The following is an 18,982-nucleotide window of genomic DNA, read 5'->3' on the forward strand; positions in this document are numbered from 1 at the left end:
CTATGGCATTAGCACAGTCTCAAATTCTTGTTTCCGACACATCAGTAACTGAAAAGCCAAAGGTTGTGAACTTATTTTTAAAGTGATACAAATTACAAAATACCTTCATTTAAAATTACAGTATTTAAATCCTATTTGCAACAGCACAATCAATAGGATCCAACTCTTGATGTACAGGAAGGGATTCTTATTAAGTAAAATGCACTAAAATAAAAAGGCTTTGGTCTTTTTCAGTGTTTTTCAAATGTTTTCCTTCCTTAAAAATATACACAAGTGAGTGCATAGTGCAGATATGGGTCTGGTTGAATATGTAATTCTTCTGCTTGTTACCTAAAAGGATTTCCTTCCTCCAATAAAGAGAGTTTCCAGTTCTGTGTTTATAGCATCATCAGGAATTACATCATCCTCCATAAACTCATCTCCAAGCTTCTTCCACCATGGCCAACGAGTGGATTTTAGCATAGTGTTGTGGGCTTGTCTCGCCTTGGTAGCTACAGGGATTGATCGACTCATAAAGGCACCAATATCTTTTTCTGTGGTCTCTGCTAAACCTGGAGCATCTGCAAGAACAGGAAGAAGAGTTTTCTGTATTTTGTTTGTGGTTTTATAAGTATTAAAAAAAAAATAAAAATAAAAGGAACACTACCCTCCACTTCCCACTGTCCTAAGCCACTCCTTTCCTTGTGCTGGCATTGCAATTTTATGACTACATGATAAATCATAAATCTGACTGGAGTGGCAATCCAAATAAAGGCTAATCTGACAAAAGAAATACATAATGGGGTAGAAAGAAGAAAGGGGAAACATGGACTACTTCTTTCAGGTGCAGTGGTGGTATCCACCAAAATGACTTCTTGTGGAAGCATAACCTCAGACAATCTCCTGGTCACTACTGTGGATCAGTGCTCCTGGTACAGGGTGATATCAGCTTGGTGTTTCCACTGCTCTGGTGCAGCAGCCTTGTGGTTTCCCTGCTTGGGAGACCCAGTGTAAGTGTGTTGCTGATTTGCCTGCTCAGGGAGTGATGAGCTGCAGTGACACAGCACGTGACAGACTAATGGAATTCAGTAACTTGCTGAATTCTGCCCAGCTTGGGTGCTCTCTGGTGGCTGCACTTTGCTACTCTTGCTTTTTCATGCAGCCACTTGTCTGGAATTAAGATAGCACAGTAGTGAATTCTGTTTCACTTAAAGCCAGGCCAAGAAAATGAAAACATGGAAATTGCAGCTCAAAGATTTCCCTTTTCATCTGGAAGGGGTGAGAGTGCTTTAACCAGCAGCTTACTCACAACATGAGAAAACAAACCAAAGGAAAACAAATGTGGGTGAATAGGTTGGGTGAGACCCCCTTTTTAAGAAATTCTAATGCCTGTTAGAGGGCTATTGCTTTTCTTGTGAACGTATCAGACAGACTTCTAGCAGAAGAATAAGATGTTCCTTGAAAAACAGATGTTTATTCTTAACCTACAGCAGCACTTGGATAATCTCTAACAATGTCTGGATCTCAAGATAAGGCACATGGCAAAGAAAGATATTTCAGTTTGGAAATGAGGTTTTACCACTGCTCACTCTAATTTTCCCTGAAAATTGGTTTAATCCAGATGTCAATCAAAGCCATGAGCAGAGCAGTCACATACTCATTAGCAGCTCCACATCGGTGTTGACCTGAGCCAGCAAAGCCTCTCTCCTCTGTGCTGCTCTCTGATCCAGCCTGTTCCTCAGCAGGAACTGTGCCAGCTTTGCCTGAGCCTGCACATGCAATTCTTTACTCCCTTCTTCTGACATTTGGGAAGCCTGGAGGAAAATAAGTTTGTTACCATTAGAAGCTGGTTATTTTAAAACTTCTGGGGGTAGAATAATGCCTAAACCAGGAATGCAAATGCTGTTCCTAATTGTTAACTTTGTAATTTTGCTTCCTCTGCAACTCTCTTCAAAATTATCCATCATCATGTATATAAATTTTCCAATTACCGTTTGCTTTGACACTTTTTATTAGATTAATGGTTAAAATCCCCAATATTCTAGTGCCTTGCTGCCAAACAAGCAGGGTTAATACATACATACCTCAAATGGATTATCTTGATCATAATTTATGAAGATGAATATATTTCATCCCTACAGTATTTTACGTTGCATCATTAATGCAAATTATGAAATTACTAAGAAACAGACCGGATGCAATTTGATGTAGTCATCCACCTTCTGCTGCAAAGCCAGTCTCTGCTCATCAGTCAGTCCCTTGGGTTCTTTCCAAGGAGAGAGAGGTCTCATCCTCCTTCGCTTCTCCAAGAATTTACAAGCCTTTGTAAGGAACATACGAGAATATAACAATTACAGAGAGGAAATTTGTCTTCCCGTTTTGTTTATAAACAATCAGTGAAAGTGTTTCAGTACTGCATCTGTTAAAGCCTAAATGCAGCCATGATGTTGAAAAGACAACATACAAGGTCAGCATGAACACTAAATAGTAACAACACTCATAATAAGTTAGTGACTCATCTGTAGTATGATGACATTCCAATCCTGGGTTTCAAAGTAGCAGCTTTTATATTTTTGTTGCAAGACTGTATTAGGCTTTGTAGCCTATACAAGCTTTAACCCTTTAAAGCAACTTGTGTCTCTAGACTATCACCCCCAAGTAATTTTTTAATAACTTATGGCTAAATTGACAGTAAGAAAATAAACAGTTTTATGAGGCTTCACAACAATCCACTCAGTCCTATCTACTGTTAGGCCAAAGTATAAATACTTACTGCTCTTTGAATGATGACAGCTGCCTTATACTCCTTAAGAGATTGTTTCTGCTGATGAAAAATTCTTCTTGCTCTATACCCTCGCCAGAATCTCTGGATAGTTAATGCTGATTTCTCCTCCATTTCCTGCATGTATTTATTCACCTGACCTACAAAGGTAACAAAAATCCAGTTAGAAGACTGCGGGTTATGTTCTCTTAACAATTTACATTGTTAATCCTCAAGCTAGAGAGCACCTCTTAGTTAAAAGCCCCTCTTTCCCCAGGGTGTCCTGGCTGTGGGTCAGATCTTGCAGATCACAGCTGCAATGGAGCTTTGTAACACAAGAAAACTGTCTCTCCCTTTCTCCTGCACCATTTTGAAGGCACCAGATCTTGATCAGTAGTTACTGAGCCCTGGGGGAATTAGCACATTCTCTTTCAGATAATTGGGTCAGGAGAAGAGACAGTAAGACTACAGTGCAAATAGACATGCAAGATTAGTAAATAGATTTGGGGAAATTGTTCCTAAGGACACCCAGACACTTTAATCTTCTGCTATAGTTTAATATAAATCATACTGGCATGGACAACTTCCAGTAAGGCCAGCTGTCGTTCATGGAAGAGTCTCATGGCCCTCTGTCTCTGAAGTTGCATTTGCAGTTTTAGAGCTTCATCTTCCTTCTGTTTTGTTAAATGCTGCAGCTCCTGTTCCCGTTTAGCTCTGCAATACACAAATACATTAACAATTACCTAAAGTTGTCAATTTCTTTAAGGTATCTCTCCTTTTCTTTGTGTTAAATGGTCCAGCATTGAGAAAGAAAATCCACAAAACAATCTGCTATGCCAGCTGTTGGCTGCAGAATGACACCAAGCAATGAGAAGTCTTCTGCAAACTAACAAATTACCACACTATCTATAGCCACAAAAACTCTAAACCACTCTACAAAATCAAAGTGTAACTCTTAGGATAAAGTTCTAAGGACTCTGAAGGACATTCCCCAATCTGAAGGGAATTATGCTTCATGTGGGACATTCACAGCCAGAATGAACTGGAACAACAATTTTGATTCCATCATTTGCTGAAGAGGTAAAGCAACATTAGCCATCTGTTCCAGTACCCACCTTTTCCAGTCCATCCATCAGCATGCATGGCACCTGCTTCCCACAATACAAACAATTATTTTTGTACTGACTGCGAAAGGAGATCAGAATGTTGGCTGCCAAGCCTACTTCTAAATTTTTAAGGGATTTTTTTTCTCCAGGAAATACAGACAGACACATTTGGTCCATCAACTTTGTTAGAGAATACTAGGAAAGAATTTTCTTGCAAATTCTTCCTGATCTTTTCTAGATTTGATGGTAGGGTGTTGCCCTCCTGAGCACTGGAAAACCTGCAGCACAAGTTTCACAGATGAGACAGCTGAAAACTCTGCAACTGGCCCTGGAGTGTTTAATCTACTAACAACAAGTACATCAATGAAATACACAGCAACATATCAATATAGAGACTAACATAAAATACCTAATATACTGATGTATTGATACTAATAATTACTGAGACCACTTGGCCATGGTCTCAGTGAAGTATGAGGAGGTGTGAGCTAAAGCTCTCCCTCCCTTCACTGCCCCTTCTCATCCCAATGAACCCAACCTAGCAGCTTAAGTCTGAGAATGTACAACTTTACCCCACAACAAAGCAACAATGGGATTTCTCTGTTCCTACTGCAGCAAAATCACTTCCCCACTCAGGACCTGAGTCCCTCACTGGGCCCACAGCCCAGGGTTCTGCTCTCCTCTAGCCCTTTTCTGGGGACAACGAAAGAGGTGCTTTAAGCACTAGGAAAGAAAACCAACCAATGGACAAAGCAGAAGTACAAGGGATGCCAGAGGAGGAAAATGTCCACAGACTAGACCTAATGTCCAGGTAATTCTGCTATTGCTGCATGGCACATACCTTTAGACTCACAGTACTAATGAGCTATTTGTGTTTCCCATCACTAGTATAAATTGAGCTATAATTTTTCCACCAACCATATCTTCTCTTTAGTCTCTAAAACTGGGAGAGATTGGGATGGAAACTGTTGTGTGAAAGAGATGCTCTGGATTTAAAGATCTGATCAGATAAAAAAGCCTCCACCACAATGTGACAGACAATAATCCTTTTACAACTGTAATGCAGACTTGAGATGTGCCCACACACCGACCTACAGAGACAGATCATGATACATGTGATTATATCAGAATGGTTTCAAGGAAACTAAAGGTTTTCAGCCCACACATTTCTACAAATTAAGGCTGTAATTTTTTACATTTTTAATTTAGGTAATTAATATTTTAATCCAAATATTATATTTCTAAGACAAATGAAGTCACAGGATCAAACAAGACTTTCCTTCACATTTTCTTGATAAAACTTTTAATATTTTGCCCATCAATTTTTATCAGCTTCACTAGGCTGAAAACTACAAGAATGTTTCATGAACTTCTCAGATGCACATCTGTGAAACCAAAAGTGTCTGTCAGGTATTTAAATGATTCTTTAGTACTGATTCTTTCCTATGTAGTCTGCAAAACACATTTGTCCTCTGTTTCTCCTAATGATAAGATATATTTGCTTGCACAAGACCACACTGTGACAGGGAACTGCCTCTGAACTAAAGTAAAACATACACAGAGTAAGATCCAAGCTTCCTTCTGCAGTTCATTGCACAGAGCAGCCTCCCTCTGGTCATCTCTTTAGAAATGTAAAATGGTTTCATTTTTGATGCATTATTAATAAAAATTATTGCCATTTAAAATGTCCTACAATTAGCTATGTAATAGTGAACTAGCTTCAAGGAAAGACCACAGGCTTTAACATTCACTGAGGAGATATTTCTGAAACCACAGTTTCAAAAGTTTGTAACTTGCAGAGTTTTCTGCAGCTGCAGGTGAGCAAAGTTTGGAGTTTCAATCTCGGCACTATTTAACCACACTTGTTCTAAAATAAATCTGTGAACATAACCAGGACCCAACTGCTAAGAATTAAAAAGTACTCTTAAAAGCTCTTCTACAGTCATGTTTACAGTATTCCAAACACTATTCTTCAGTGTAATGTTTTGAGGTAGACAGAAGAAAACCAACACTGGCACTGTACAGTTCTGTATTTGCTCAGTACACTGGGACTGAGTGAGCCATGAACACACACAGCTGTAAGGACATTAATAAGTTTCCATTCCTCTCAATATTAAACAAACACTTTCAAAAGTCCATTTAAATTACTTGAGAGCTACCTAAAAGGCACACACTAATGCCTACAATATTGAAAATATGACACAAGGGAGTCAAGCAGCTTGGTGATGGCTGATAGTCTCACCATCCTTTCCCTGCTGCTTTTCCATGTTACACCTTAGCCCATCATCCAAAATTTCTGGGCTGTAAGTTTAGCTTGCAGGCTTGCAAGGTGCCTTATGAGGGAAGGAATATGGGCTTCAACTGCATGGTGGAGTAAAAGGGAGTGACAAGGATGTCTGACTCCATCACAAAAGTGCAGGGACCAGTGGCTCTCAACAGACACACTGCTTGCCCCTGCAAATCTTTCAGAATTTAAAAACTACACCTTAGATAGTCCAATATCCTCTTAAGGCCAGTCTAGACAATAAAGCATAGTTGTTTGCTTTGTATTGCTTTGGTTACATGCAATGTGATTTGACAGTGATTTATAAGATCTACTTTTGACACAGTAATGATCAATGTGCAAAAAAAGTTTGAAAAAACTTGCTGTGGAGTCTACAGTTGATTTTAATCCCTTAACCCATGTTAAATTCAAACTAAATTTCTCAAAACAGTTAGCCTAACACATGCTAACATTACTGCTGCAGTGTTATTCAAGTGAGACCAGCATTATTTACATAGCTTCCTTTTTCTCTGCTGCTCCAAGGCAGAGGATACTATTTCTAGGTCACTGAAGTAACTCTGCTTCTGAGAGCCAAAGATTTAAAAATTAATGAAGAACAAGGTCTTGCAAGCACTACACTGGCACTAAGGGCCTTGGTTTCTGCAGCACTCTGGCATGTGCAAGCTCCATGGTAGTTCCAATGTAATTTACAGAACAATTGTGTGTCAAGTTAACTGTTAACCAGTTATCTGTCCTACCACCAGTACATCATCTTCCAGTGCTGTTTGGTGCAATGGAGGGATAGAGACTGTCCAAACAGACACAATTAGGGCCATGCAATGTAGGATGTCAAAGGACAGGCAAGGTGTGTTTAGCCTACAGGAAGGCAAATCTGTCTCTCACTACCTAAAGAAGTGTTAGGGAGCAGACACAGCCAGACTCATGGGGGTGCTCAGAAAAAGGACAAGAGGCAGTGATAAAGAGTGCAACAAGGAAATTCCCACTGCCTGTAATGGAGGAATTCTTCACAAGGCAAATCATTCAGCACAAGGAAAGGGATCAAGTGAGATGGTTGGATCTCCATCCTTGGAGACCTCTAAAACTGGATGTGGCCCTGAGCATCCAGATCCCATTTTGAGGCAGGCCTACTTCGAACAGGACACTGAATTAGATGATCTGAATTCTTCCTCTTCCTTTGTGACTTGAGAAAACCCAGCCCAACTCAAACCTTTGTACTAGATCCTGTTCTTTACTGCTTTTCACAAAGTCATACTATTTACCTGAAGCTTCTCTGTAAAGTGACCACTGCTTGGGGCAGCTTTTTCAGCCTTTTCCTTGTCTGAAATCCCCGCCACACTGCCTGGATTACACAGGCTGCTTCATGCTGCTTCTGAAATTAATAAAACAGTTGGTAGAATATTGTCCATGCATATAAAACCACTTTATTACTGCTTGCATAATTGAACAATCATAAATCTCAACATTTGGGCAAACCCCATAAGTTTTCAAATGCATCAAATTGGAGAATTTAAGGTCTTATGAGACAGTTATTACCATGAACTCCATACTTGCCCCAAAAGCAGATAATCTGACCACCTGTATTGATGCTCTCTGTGATAAACAAATGAATCTACAGCACAAATGTATATATATGTAAAATCAATATGAAAAATTCGTATTTAAAACACCTGAAGCACTTGCTATTTCAAATGGTGATTCAATCAAAATACCTGCACTAGAGAGGACAGAAAGACAACTTTGGAGAAAGAGCAGTAGGAAAAAAGTTAAATTTCCAGTATGATCAGAAGTCACTGAAATGCAAACATGAAAAAATCTATTCTATTCTTAAATGGATTTTAGAAAAAACCACAAACAAATTGAATCACAAAACACCCTGCTCTGTTGAAGATGAAAGCAGGTCTCTGCAAACACAACATTTTCATTGATGTATTGTCTCTGAGAAACCTGCATGTAAATTTTTTTTAAGATGCTCCTGAAACACACATTGTCTCTTTCACTGGGAACACAGTCCAGGTGGTGTTCTTACTGCACATTTTCTGTACATGACTTAGTTCTATGTAAATGCTGCCTAGAATTCAGAGATATAAATTTGTAACACTGATGTGAGAAAGGCAGATGCAGTTATTTTAATCTGATAGTTAGCAAAAAAATTATTTTCCCCCTATGATTATATTGAAATCTATGGTGAATCTGCACAGAAAGCCAATCTCTTGAGTCACAGTCCCATATTTTAATGACTGAGCAATTTCTTGATGTTTTAAAAAACTGCAATAAAATAATTTCAAAAAGGCAATTAAAAATTATTAACATAGTGAAATAATAACACAGGTTTGAAAAGTTTCTACAAAGTGATATAGTAAATCTCTTCTAAACATACACAAATCACATGTAAATAGGATTTCACATCTAAATAGGATTTTACATCTGAAAGTCACATTAAACTTAATCACCTGCATTTCTCCTTTTCCACTGGATTGTTCCAGATACAGCAGGTCCAAGAGTTGATTGACCTCCCTGTCAAATCCTTTGCCAGTCCACTGTTTACTTAAAAGCCCTTTTAATCCTAAGAGAAAGAGAAGATGCTAATTCAGTAACATGAATTTACCCTTTCAGTCTCTCAAAGTAACAAACTGTGAATCAACAAATTAAATCTGATTCTATGTGCAAAGAAGTGTGAGAGTTGAAGACCATCAGCCATTTTGAGTGTCAATGCTTAATCTTATCAAAGAATGCCTGGTGCTCCAACTATTACAAAGAAGTATTATCCAGTGATTTTCTATGTCCGAGTCAGTATTGTGTTTATATCACTGACAGTCAGATTAGCAATGTACTTTCAGTGTCTTATCAGTAAGTCATTGTAAGATGCTAAAAAGAATTCAAAGCACTACACAAGTGCTGGGTGTTGCTAACACTCTTTTCTTATTTCTCATAGTAAAATGTATTTATTTCCAGCTGGAATTGTTTGATGTCTGCACAGCATCATTTAACTGTGAGTGCCTGTGCATCCAATCCATGAGACAAGAGAGCTTTCTGAGTTTGCAGTAGCTAAAAAGCAGCCTTGTGCTCCCCCCACAACACACACATACTCCCTATGCAAGTAGACATGTGCTAAAATGTTTGTATTAGACAAATCCCAGAGCCTAAGGGCTCTGCAGGGAGTTGGAGGGAAGAGGAAGGAGGTCAGGAAGTATGTGCATGTTTGCCTCCTGAAGAACTGCAGATTCAAGTAACTTTTCCATCTTCAAGTTATTGTCCATAAACCTATTCATACACTGGGAACTCCAACACAACACTCACATGTACTTACAGATCTGGAGCACACAGAAATGGCACCTCTGTGGCACCATGTGCACCATTGTAGAAAAACAATGACAGGTAAACACTTCAGGAGACAGGCAGGACTCCAGAGCCAGGCTACACAAGAGAGCTCCCTCACACAAGTGCTGTGGGTCTCACACAACCACATGCCAGTCTCTGTGCAGACTACACAGCCATATGCTCCTTCTGGCTACTGGCAGGGAGCACCTCCAGAGTGCCTCACAGATGTGTCAGCCCATGCAGGACAAAAGGCCAGGCCCTCCAGGGAACCTGACACAGGGGCTGTGCTGGTCCTGGAGGTGCCCTCAGCTCCAGCAGGCTGCCTTCACTGGCAAAGCTCGCACCAAAGCACCTCACTCTGCCACTGTGAAGCCAAGGGACTTCAGTGAGATGGCCAGATGGTGGAAATGCTGTAGTGCTTTCTCTGTTGCTTTTATTCCTCAAAGTCTGTAAAGGACTCCAAAGCCCAAATTAAAACTAACAGAAGGATTCTAACTTAAAAAAAAAAATAGAGAAAAAACACAATTTTTTTTTTCTTTTCTTGGTGGAAAGAGGAAACATGTACAGTTCTAAATTACTGAGGCATACTGTGATTCTAGAGCAAAATAAAGCATCCTTTGTTGGAGATCTACACGACTTCAAACAAGCCAGCATTCTACAGCTGGGATGATCAGACCATCAAGGCAGCTTCCCAAGAATCCACAATGTGATAGCAGCCTTAGGCACACTATACTTAATTCTGCAATACAAGGAATCCCTCCTCTCAGTTCTGTAGGCAAAAGGGTGGCAAAGCTGTTCATCTGGTCCAGAAATTTATCTGGTAGTTACTGTATAATAAGTAGTCAGCACAAGTGCAAAAAATAGGAATTGAACATTTCTTCTTCTTACTGTCTTTGTCCTCTAAGGACTAAGGCTGCTCACAAGTAGTTTTGACCCACAATAACATCCAGAACAAAAAAGACATGGCAGATATTATGCCTGTTCCTTAGTCTCCATGGGCATGATAGAGTGCAAAGGGGTTTCCTGGAGCTTCCTGCTATGCTAGAGACAGAAAAATTAAATGGGACACCTCATTAAGAAATGAATAACATAGAACAAATTATACACATACTCAGCCTTATCATATGAAGGCATCGAGACAAAACGATAAATTAATCTCATGAATTCTTGGAAAGAGCTCATTCCAATTACTTGGATATCAAAAGACAGCCAGCTCCTGGATAGCTAAACAGCCCCCATCAGATGGGGAGATCTGCAACAGTCAGGGTCAGCAGGTCACTAAGTAAAACTTTCATGCTGTGGATTAGTGAGCCTTAGCCTGTGGTAGATGTGACACAGGGCTCTCTGACTGTGGCAGTGCAGGCACCCTGCCAGTGCATCCCTCAATAACCAACCTGCACAGGGAAACAGAAAGAAGCAAAAGCCCATCAGGTTGGAAATCACAATCAACAACTTTAAAAGACAAGTTGCCACATGCAGAGTGTTCAGTACACAGAAGAAAATAAATCTAGGGAACAGAAAGAGGTGCAGTGCCTTAAACTGCAATGAAATTGAATAGAAGGGGAAAAAACCCACAAAGCAACGTGGCATTGCAGTTTCCACCTGTACTGGTGAGTTATTGAACCACAATGGGAAATTTCTGTCTTTTTATTTTCACAGGGAATGCAAGAGGAGGCTCAGTGATTGGTCCCATGCATGTTTACAAACCTTTGTAGCGAGCTGTGAGTAACTGCACAAGCTCCTTGCAAGATTTTGCCACTAGTAACAGCAGTTTTGTGGCAGCACTTCCTATAGCAGGATTGGTGGTAGAGGACAGCTTATAAACAAGTTCATCCAAGACAGAGTGAAGGGTCTCTTCTTCAACTTGAAGCAAGACAGAACTTAAAAAAGAATAAAAAAAAAAAAAAAAAAAGGGGAATGGGACAGAAGTGTTAATTGAAAAACATGAGCTTTTTAACAGTGACTTATTTAGCTATGTCAGCTATATACAGCAAGCCAGGATGCCCAGCTAGCTGGACCAGGAATATGATCCAGACAGTACTACTGTTTCAATCAACCAATTAGCACTCTCTCAATTTAAGAAGAATAAAATCCCAGCTTTTTAATGTTTTTAATTTCTACTACAAAGACTAGGGGGAAAAAAACCCCAAACAGTAAAACACAACAATGCTTGCAAATGAAAAGATTTTATTTTACCAATCAGTAATTAGCTACCTTTTTTATTTATTATTAAGAAAAATAATGATACAAAAACAACCAACCTATTGACCCTCAAAATATTGTGTAACACAGACATCATTACAATTGTTGTTTCAACATCATCTGTTATTAACAACTGCAGGAAGCGATCATTTTGTAGTACTGCAAAGAAAACCAAAAACAAGCAAATAAGAAATCATGAAATAAGAACCAGACTTGAAAATACCATAAACCAAATAAACTTCATCAAAAGTCATAGCAAGTAAACCCAGACACTGTTTCTGGAACAAACTCCCTCATTTATAATTCTTACACTGAAATTTACTGAGATAACTAAACTACTTCAACCTCCAAAACACATGGTGAATCCTGTTTTTTCTGCCTTTGGACATCCCTCAGGCATTGATGCTGCAAGGGAATGAAAGCTTTAAACCCCTTTCTGCTACAATAGTACCCTTTTCTTACAACAACAGTGAAATTAACACTGGGGAAACAAAATCTGGAAAAGTTAAGGACCTCAAACTTGACAGTTTGTTACCCCAGATTATTTAATGCAAGTACACCGATGTAATTAAAGCACCATCTTTTTCATCCCAGTGTATCACTGGCTATGTATTCAGTAATTTTTCTGACCATTTATGGTTTTAGTTATATATCTTATGATCCTTTTCAGTTTTGTCCAATACTAGAAACAAAACCAAATTCTGCTTTTCAGAATCAATGTGATTAACATCAGTTTAAATGAAAGCTTCTTTTGGTCAGAAATATATATAGTGAAGTTTGTTAGATATTTGTAAAATTTCTTGTCATGTAAAAAACTTCAGAAATCTGTCTCCAAATCTATCTACTTAGGTTAGCAATGTACTCTGGTCAAATTTCTGCATATTTTAATCACATACAGGAAAAGATCAATTGTCTCTTATTGGGAAAGAAAAACCCCAACAACCTGATTTTTAAAAGGTATAGACTTACAAAGAGAAATTACAGGATGACACTTTTAAATGTTTATCTCTGAAAGACTAGAAGGGGAACTCTTGAGTATTTCCCTTCAGTGGATATTTACCATTTCAGATATTGCTGTTGAGCTGACTACTTAAAAAGACTGATTTAACAACTACTCAAGTTTAGAAGACTAGGTGGAGATTAGCTTAAGAATGAATTTTGAAACTTGTAGTTGCCATAAATAAAAGTTCAGGCGTTCTGTGGTTTGGCATTTCCCTTACCACGTGCTGCTAGATGGATATGCCCGCCGAACAGCCAGCAGATGGCATCAGTTACTGTTTGGAACCAGTGTAAAAAGTCTTGTTTTTCTTTATCCTAAAAAAGAGAGAAGTAGGTAAAAACATGTGTATTTATCTTCATTAAGGGCTTCATCTTGATGTCATGGGAAGGTTTGAATGCCTCAGGAATTTGGCAACCAAACTTCCACCAAATTTCCAAATGAAGTTGGTGAAACTGTAGGAACTAGTTAAAAAAAAAAACCACTCTAACTTGTGAAACATTTGAGGTCAGAGATCAATGAAGAAGATCTGAAGATACTAAAAAAATAAATGCATGCATTTGGGAAAAACAATCACAACAATGAGAGAGAAATCTTGTTTACGCCTTAAAAATACTTGATAGCAGTAGAAGGATAAGACAAATGATAGCTCAGCAAATATGCATCACAGATTTAATGTACTAAGTAGGAAATATATTACTTTAAAGAAGAGGGGGAAAACAAAAAAGGTATGAAGTGGCCAAGGACACAGTCAAAATGAAAAAGATTCCTGATAACTGGAATCAGTGAAGCTGATGGTGAAGCTTCAGAAGCACCTCCTAGCTGGAGGTGTGGGAGCAAACACCAAACCACTATAAAACTGAAATTTGATCTGTTTGCCAAACAGACTACATCATGTGCTTGCCTGTGATAGCACTGGACTGGAAAAAAACATAGAATCAATCAGAGAATGGTAGGAAAGGACCTAAAGTCCATCCTGTTCCAGCCCCACTGCCATGGGCTGGGACACTTAACAGTGGACCAGATTTCTCAGAGCTTCATTGAGCCTGGCCTCGAATACTTCCACAGATGGAGCACCCACAGCTTCTCTAGGCAGCCTGTCCCAGCATTTTACCACCCTGACAGCACAGAATTTCTTCCCAATACCTAATTTAAACCTCCCTCTTTCAGTGTCAAGCCATCACCCCTTATCCTGTCACTACATGCCGTTGAGAAAAGTCCCTCCATCTGTCTTGCAGCCCCTTTAGGTACTGGGAGGTGACATAAGTTCTCCTCAGAGACTTCTTCACGCTGAACAACCCCATCTCTCAGCCCTTCTTCACTGCAGAGGTGCTCCAGTGCTCCCCTCTGACCAGCAGGAATTCAGGTTTTAACATGTGAATGCACATACAGAGGCACATTCCAGTCTGTATTCCAAGTGTGAGCCACAGACTACTGGAAATCTGGAATCTTGGTGTGTGGAACAGCAAAAGGGTTTTTGACAGTACTTCACTGCTGACAAATGTTGCTACAAAGCACATGGTCAGACACCCCACATTAATTCAGCCTCCACAAATGAAACCCTGGGAAGCCCAGTCCTAGATCCCAGCTGGAGCCCCAGCCCTCAGTCAAGGTTTAACTTTGTATTTGGTCCAGACTGACAAGGAGAAATACAAAATAACAATAATATGTTAAGCTGTAATATTGTCTGTTCTGTTTTGGCAACACGTCAGTTTCTGAAAGCCATTTCACTACTTCCCTTGACTTCAAACACTTGTACAAAAAGCAAAAAAGAGTAGAATAAATTTTAAATCTCTACTGGTAGAGTGGGATTTCCAAAATTCCACTGAGCAAGCATCAAGTTTGGGTGCCCAGTCACCTCTGAGACCATGAAGTTTAAAAGCCAAAGTACTAATTACAATGTAGACTGCATTTGCATTCAAAAGAAATCTTTGCCCACAAGCATGACTCAAGTAGCATGTAGGCTTAGACATAATAAGAAAGTATGGGGGAAATTACATATTGTGGATAGGAGTCTCCTGGGATGTCATTTAGGAAGCTTCCTTGTCAAGCACAAAATGCACTTCTCAAGTACTGCACTAACAGAAACTATGTCATTGCACTGATGCTTTCTGGGAATTGATTGTCTGTGGTGTCTAACACAATACTTTGCAGGAAAACTTTGGCTAAGTGCAAGAAGCCAGTGAGCCAAGAAATGAGATAGTATGGAGAAACGGGGATATTAAAAGAAACTGTCAGAATCCATGAAGATGGTAATTTAAATTACTCATGGGTGTTTGTTTGTTGGGGGTAGTTTTCCTTCCGATTCTAGAACTCAGAATACTCCAGAGGCATAAGGGAACCTCGCTGAGCAAAACCCTTCTTCATTGCAAAAAAGGAGGAAAATGTGAGAAAGTGTTTAAATCTATAAATTCATGAAGTCTGCCTTTGGCATTCTCCATTTGCAAGTTCAGAAACAGTGAGCATTCTTGGAATTTCTTTGCCAATTATGCAGCAGAAACTGAATGACAAAACAAACTTCAACAAATCTGATTTAAAATCTTAGGACTCCCTAAACCATTTTTAGTAAAGCTGAATAAAATGAGTGAGAACTAAGTCATTATGAAGGCTGAACTAATGATATGCAAAGTTAAGACACTACCATGACTGCTGTCTTTTGTAGGGCTTTGTATAGTGGTTTTGCACAAGTCATGGAGAAAATGCTGCACAATTACAGATTTCAGCTTCAGAGCTCAGAGGCATAAAAAAACTACTGCAATTTCTAGAAAATAAATTTTCCTAGTACCATATTCCTAGAATAATATCCTACTTATCCAATATGCAGAAAGTTTTCAGGCATTCTCTGCTTTTTTAACCATGAAATGTAAATACCTTGATTGCTCGGATAAATCGTGCTTGCAAGCGTTTTCCCAAAACCAGCAGGCTGTCTATAACTGAAGGAAGAAACTTCCTGTAAAATTCCTCAGGATCTTCTTTCACCTCTAGGCCTACACAACAATGACTGAAATGGAGTAAAACAAAACAAAACAAAAAAGAAAGAAACAAGGGGAAAAAAGTCAACCTGAATAGTCAAAGGCCTGTTTGAACAACTTTGAATGAATGTCACGTCATCAGAGAAATGCTTCAGTGGCATGGGACAATTCCCCCTGAACAACAGCTCACTGCTGTGACTGGCTCCAAGGTGGCTGCCTCCAAGGAAGAGCAGCCACTGGCAGGTTGGAGACCATATTGCTACTTATTGTGGCATTTCTCAGTTAAAAACAAACATATCCAACACACTTTCTCCTTTGGCTTCATAGAATCTGTTCAGGCTTGTTCTATATTCTAGGGAAGGGCTCTGATGGTCATAAGAAGGAAAAAAAAAAAGGCAAAATAGAAAGGTAGAAAAAAAACCTGATAAAGGAAGACCAATAATGAAGGGGGTGCACATTTGTCAGTAAAAATATGTATAAAAAATATACCACAAAACCTTCAGTGAGCCTGTCAACAACTTTTCTCAAACTGAGGAAGGCATGTGGGCCAGAAATCAGTTCCTCAGATCTCAGCTGTCTTATTTTACTCACCACGTCAGAACACGTCAGTTGTTTCTGGAAGACTTTTTACAAGAAACTGCATGTTTTACAACTGATAAGTTGTTTCAATTCTGCACTCAGCACTGATACCAGTGCAACAAAAGAGTCTTCCTGACTTTTTATGAATTTTGCTTTCTGATATCTTATCTAGGCTATATTAACATTGTGGGAATGCACACACATAAAGCTGTCTACCAAAGCCCTTGGAAAACAAATTCTAGGCATGAGGCTGAGAATCATCTAGCTACAAAAGGACATTTTTAGAGCTAAAATAAATTTTAGTATTCTCTGCAACTGAAACAGCTTTTAGGGGATGATTTAAGTATCACACTACTCTGGTGATAACTCTTGCATCCCTTACTGAAATTCCTTGCATTAAAAATTCATACTGCAGATATGATATAAATAAGAGATGGTCACATAATTACTTCATGCCTTAGAATTTTACTCCTTAGTTAAGCCAAAACTAAACTTGAGGAAAAGTTAAAATGTATTATTTTTCCTGACATTTAAAATTGAGATTGGATCACTGGGGGTTTGAGTTTAAAGTTTTCTTATTTACAATGCCATTCTCACAATATTCCTACATCAGGTTATCTAGTCTGTATGAACTGTATCATCTATTATATTTAAAAATGTAAGTAGATACTTCAAATTGGTATATTAAATAAATATTTAAATACAGTCAGGCCAAGCATTGAGTCAATCAGGTTGAAGATCTTTGCAAGATGAAATCTAAGCAAACAAAATAACAATTTTTAAATAGCTACAATTCAAAATTATATAATCACTGGGTAAAAACTGCTGCACTAGTGAGTACTGTCCACAAAAAAAGGTAAAGCCAACACAAACCCTGTTCTCACCATATAGTTCCCCCAGCTCAATGAAACACAATGCAAATGAATAAAACAGGACCAATTAGGCTATGCCTGACCCCTCTGCTCTTGACTGCTTCCCTGCACTTTAACCCTGGCCTTTCCTGAACAACAAGCCTTGTTCTGGATGGGAGCCAATGTATTACAGCTTGAAAAGAGAAAGAGCAAGATGAAAGGACAGAAAGAAAACTGGAAGCCCTCTTCTTAGCCTTTTTTTTTTTTTTTTTTACCTCAGTATCTCTGCTAGCTGGGCAGCAGTAGCCCAGGCTCCATGCAGCTGAGAGTGGTCTTGCTTAAGGACCAGCAGGCAGTACTGAGTAAGACCATAGTCATATATATCTTGCTTAATTTTATTTGATTCTTCACATCCTAAGGAAGGACTGCTTAAAATTCCTGTGGGAATAAAGTGGGAGAGAGACAAAGAAAAACATAAGATTCTGATGTGCAGGGTTTTTTTCTTTTTTCTAAAATATATGCTCTAAGAAGAGTATATGTACACAGAGCCAGGATCCAGGATTAAAATAATTGTAAAAGTGCTAACAATACCATTAAATATTTTGTCAGCAATTTCTGCTGCTACAGCTACAACTCATTTGTAAAATTATATGACAATTGAGAAGGGATAGCTAAATTTAGGTTTCCATTTTCTCTCTACATATTTAGTAGCAAAACATATATTACCTGGGATATGAACCATTTGTATGAATTTCCTAGGCTAGAAAAAACCACAACCACTGGGAAACATATAGCTTCCTTATAATTACATCTCAATTTAGAACAGGACCTGACTTGTTTCAACCATTCCTATGAGCAGTGGCTGTATAGCAGAAGGAAATACAGGGAAGTCACACAGGAGTTCATGATCTTGTTTCTGTGTTAAGATTTAAAAACTGAATATGGACAACCACCCTGGCTCTCTGCCCAAAGAGCACTGGGAGAAATGATTTGACCAAGTGTAAGATCCTTGCCTGTAGCAGCAGGGAAAGGGCCCACATTATCAGCGTGACAGCTGAAAAGCAGAAAAAAAATTCTGTCCATTTGCTCCTCAGCTCCTCCTCCTTATTTTTGCCAAGTCAGACGCCTCTCTCAGGAAAAGCTGCCGTATCAACCTTCCTTACAGAGTTTCAGAAAAACTTTCTGTATTTAAGGAGGTAGACGGAAGAATGACTGGCTATAGTTCACCTGCTCATAATTTTATTTTAGGAACGGCACTAATTACCCTTTAACTTCAGCAGCAGCAGGGGGATGTCCTGTTCTCTGCTCTCAGTGATCTGAGCAGCCAAGGCCACGACCTGGGGGTCCGTGCCTGCCATAGGGAACAGCCAGGAGAGCACACCACAATCGATTCCAGCCTCCTTCCTTTTTGTGTTAAGGCGCGGGGTCCTCACGCCACTACTTCATCCCAGCTCCTGCAGCACAGCTGGAAGCCTCGGGCTGCAGGACTCCCCCTGAGAAAGGAAACAAACGTGGAGGAAGCCCCACTCGCGCTCCCTCCCGAGGCCGCGGGCCGCCGGACCGGCTCTGCCGGCAGGGCGCACCTCCGGCCGGGCAGCCTGAGCGCGGCCCCACGGGGCGGGCAGCAGGGGCGGCCTCACCTCACCCAGGGCCAGGGAAAGGGCAGAGGGAGCGGTGCCCTCTCCCAGCGGCGCCGCTGTCCCCGGGAGCGGCGGCGCCGGTGCCACGCAGCCCCCAGACCGCGGGGCCCCTCGGGGCGCTCTGAGGGGACCCGCACGCACCCCCGGCCCCGCTCACCGCCGCGCGGGGCCTCCCCCACTGCGGGGAAGGGAGGGAGGGGGGATTGGAACGCCGAGCCCGCCGTCTCCAACGCGACGGCTCCCCCACACCCCCCTCCCCTCGCAGCTGTGTGGTCGAGGCCTCTCTCCGCCAA

At 40.1% G+C, this 18,982-nt stretch overlaps 1 protein-coding gene across 2 annotated transcripts; it reads right to left on the reverse strand.

The window, feature by feature from the left end:
• Positions 1 to 71: 71 nt before the first annotated feature.
• Positions 72 to 18,860, reverse strand: IQCB1 (IQ motif containing B1). Of its 2 annotated transcripts, none has more exons than XM_058809583.1 (14): positions 18,690 to 18,860; positions 18,314 to 18,542; positions 17,325 to 17,487; positions 15,519 to 15,648; positions 12,871 to 12,964; positions 11,710 to 11,809; positions 11,156 to 11,328; positions 8,581 to 8,693; positions 7,390 to 7,499; positions 3,312 to 3,454; positions 2,753 to 2,901; positions 2,172 to 2,300; positions 1,637 to 1,793; positions 72 to 560 (listed from the first exon to the last, which is right to left on the reverse strand). In XM_058809583.1, exons 2-14 carry the CDS (start codon positions 18,405 to 18,407, stop codon positions 331 to 333), a joined length of 1,785 nt encoding a protein of 594 aa, XP_058665566.1. In that variant the 5' UTR covers positions 18,408 to 18,542; positions 18,690 to 18,860; the 3' UTR covers positions 72 to 330. The 2 variants fall into 2 exon arrangements, with proteins under 2 accessions (XP_058665566.1, XP_058665567.1); XM_058809584.1 differs by lacking the exon at positions 18,690 to 18,860 and adding an exon at positions 18,633 to 18,685.
• Positions 18,861 to 18,982: the final 122 nt, after the last annotated feature.

The sequence above is a fragment of the Ammospiza caudacuta genome, chromosome 8 (genome assembly GCF_027887145.1).
Source record: "Ammospiza caudacuta isolate bAmmCau1 chromosome 8, bAmmCau1.pri, whole genome shotgun sequence".
Lineage (NCBI taxonomy): Eukaryota > Metazoa > Chordata > Aves > Passeriformes > Passerellidae > Ammospiza > Ammospiza caudacuta.

Excerpts from the sequence above, each read along its gene's own strand:
- IQCB1 (XM_058809583.1), bottom strand. The coding sequence starts at position 18,407 with ATGGCAGGCACGGACCCCCAGGTCGTGGCCTTGGCTGCTCAGATCACT. Across the intron at positions 2,301-2,752 it reads CTGTCATCATTCAAAGAGCA|GCTTGTAAATTCTTGGAGAA; the intron begins GTAAGTATTTAT and ends TTCCTTACAAAG. Across the intron at positions 561-1,636 it reads CGATGTGGAGCTGCTAATGA|ATGCTCCAGGTTTAGCAGAG; the intron begins GTATGTGACTGC and ends CTGTTCTTGCAG.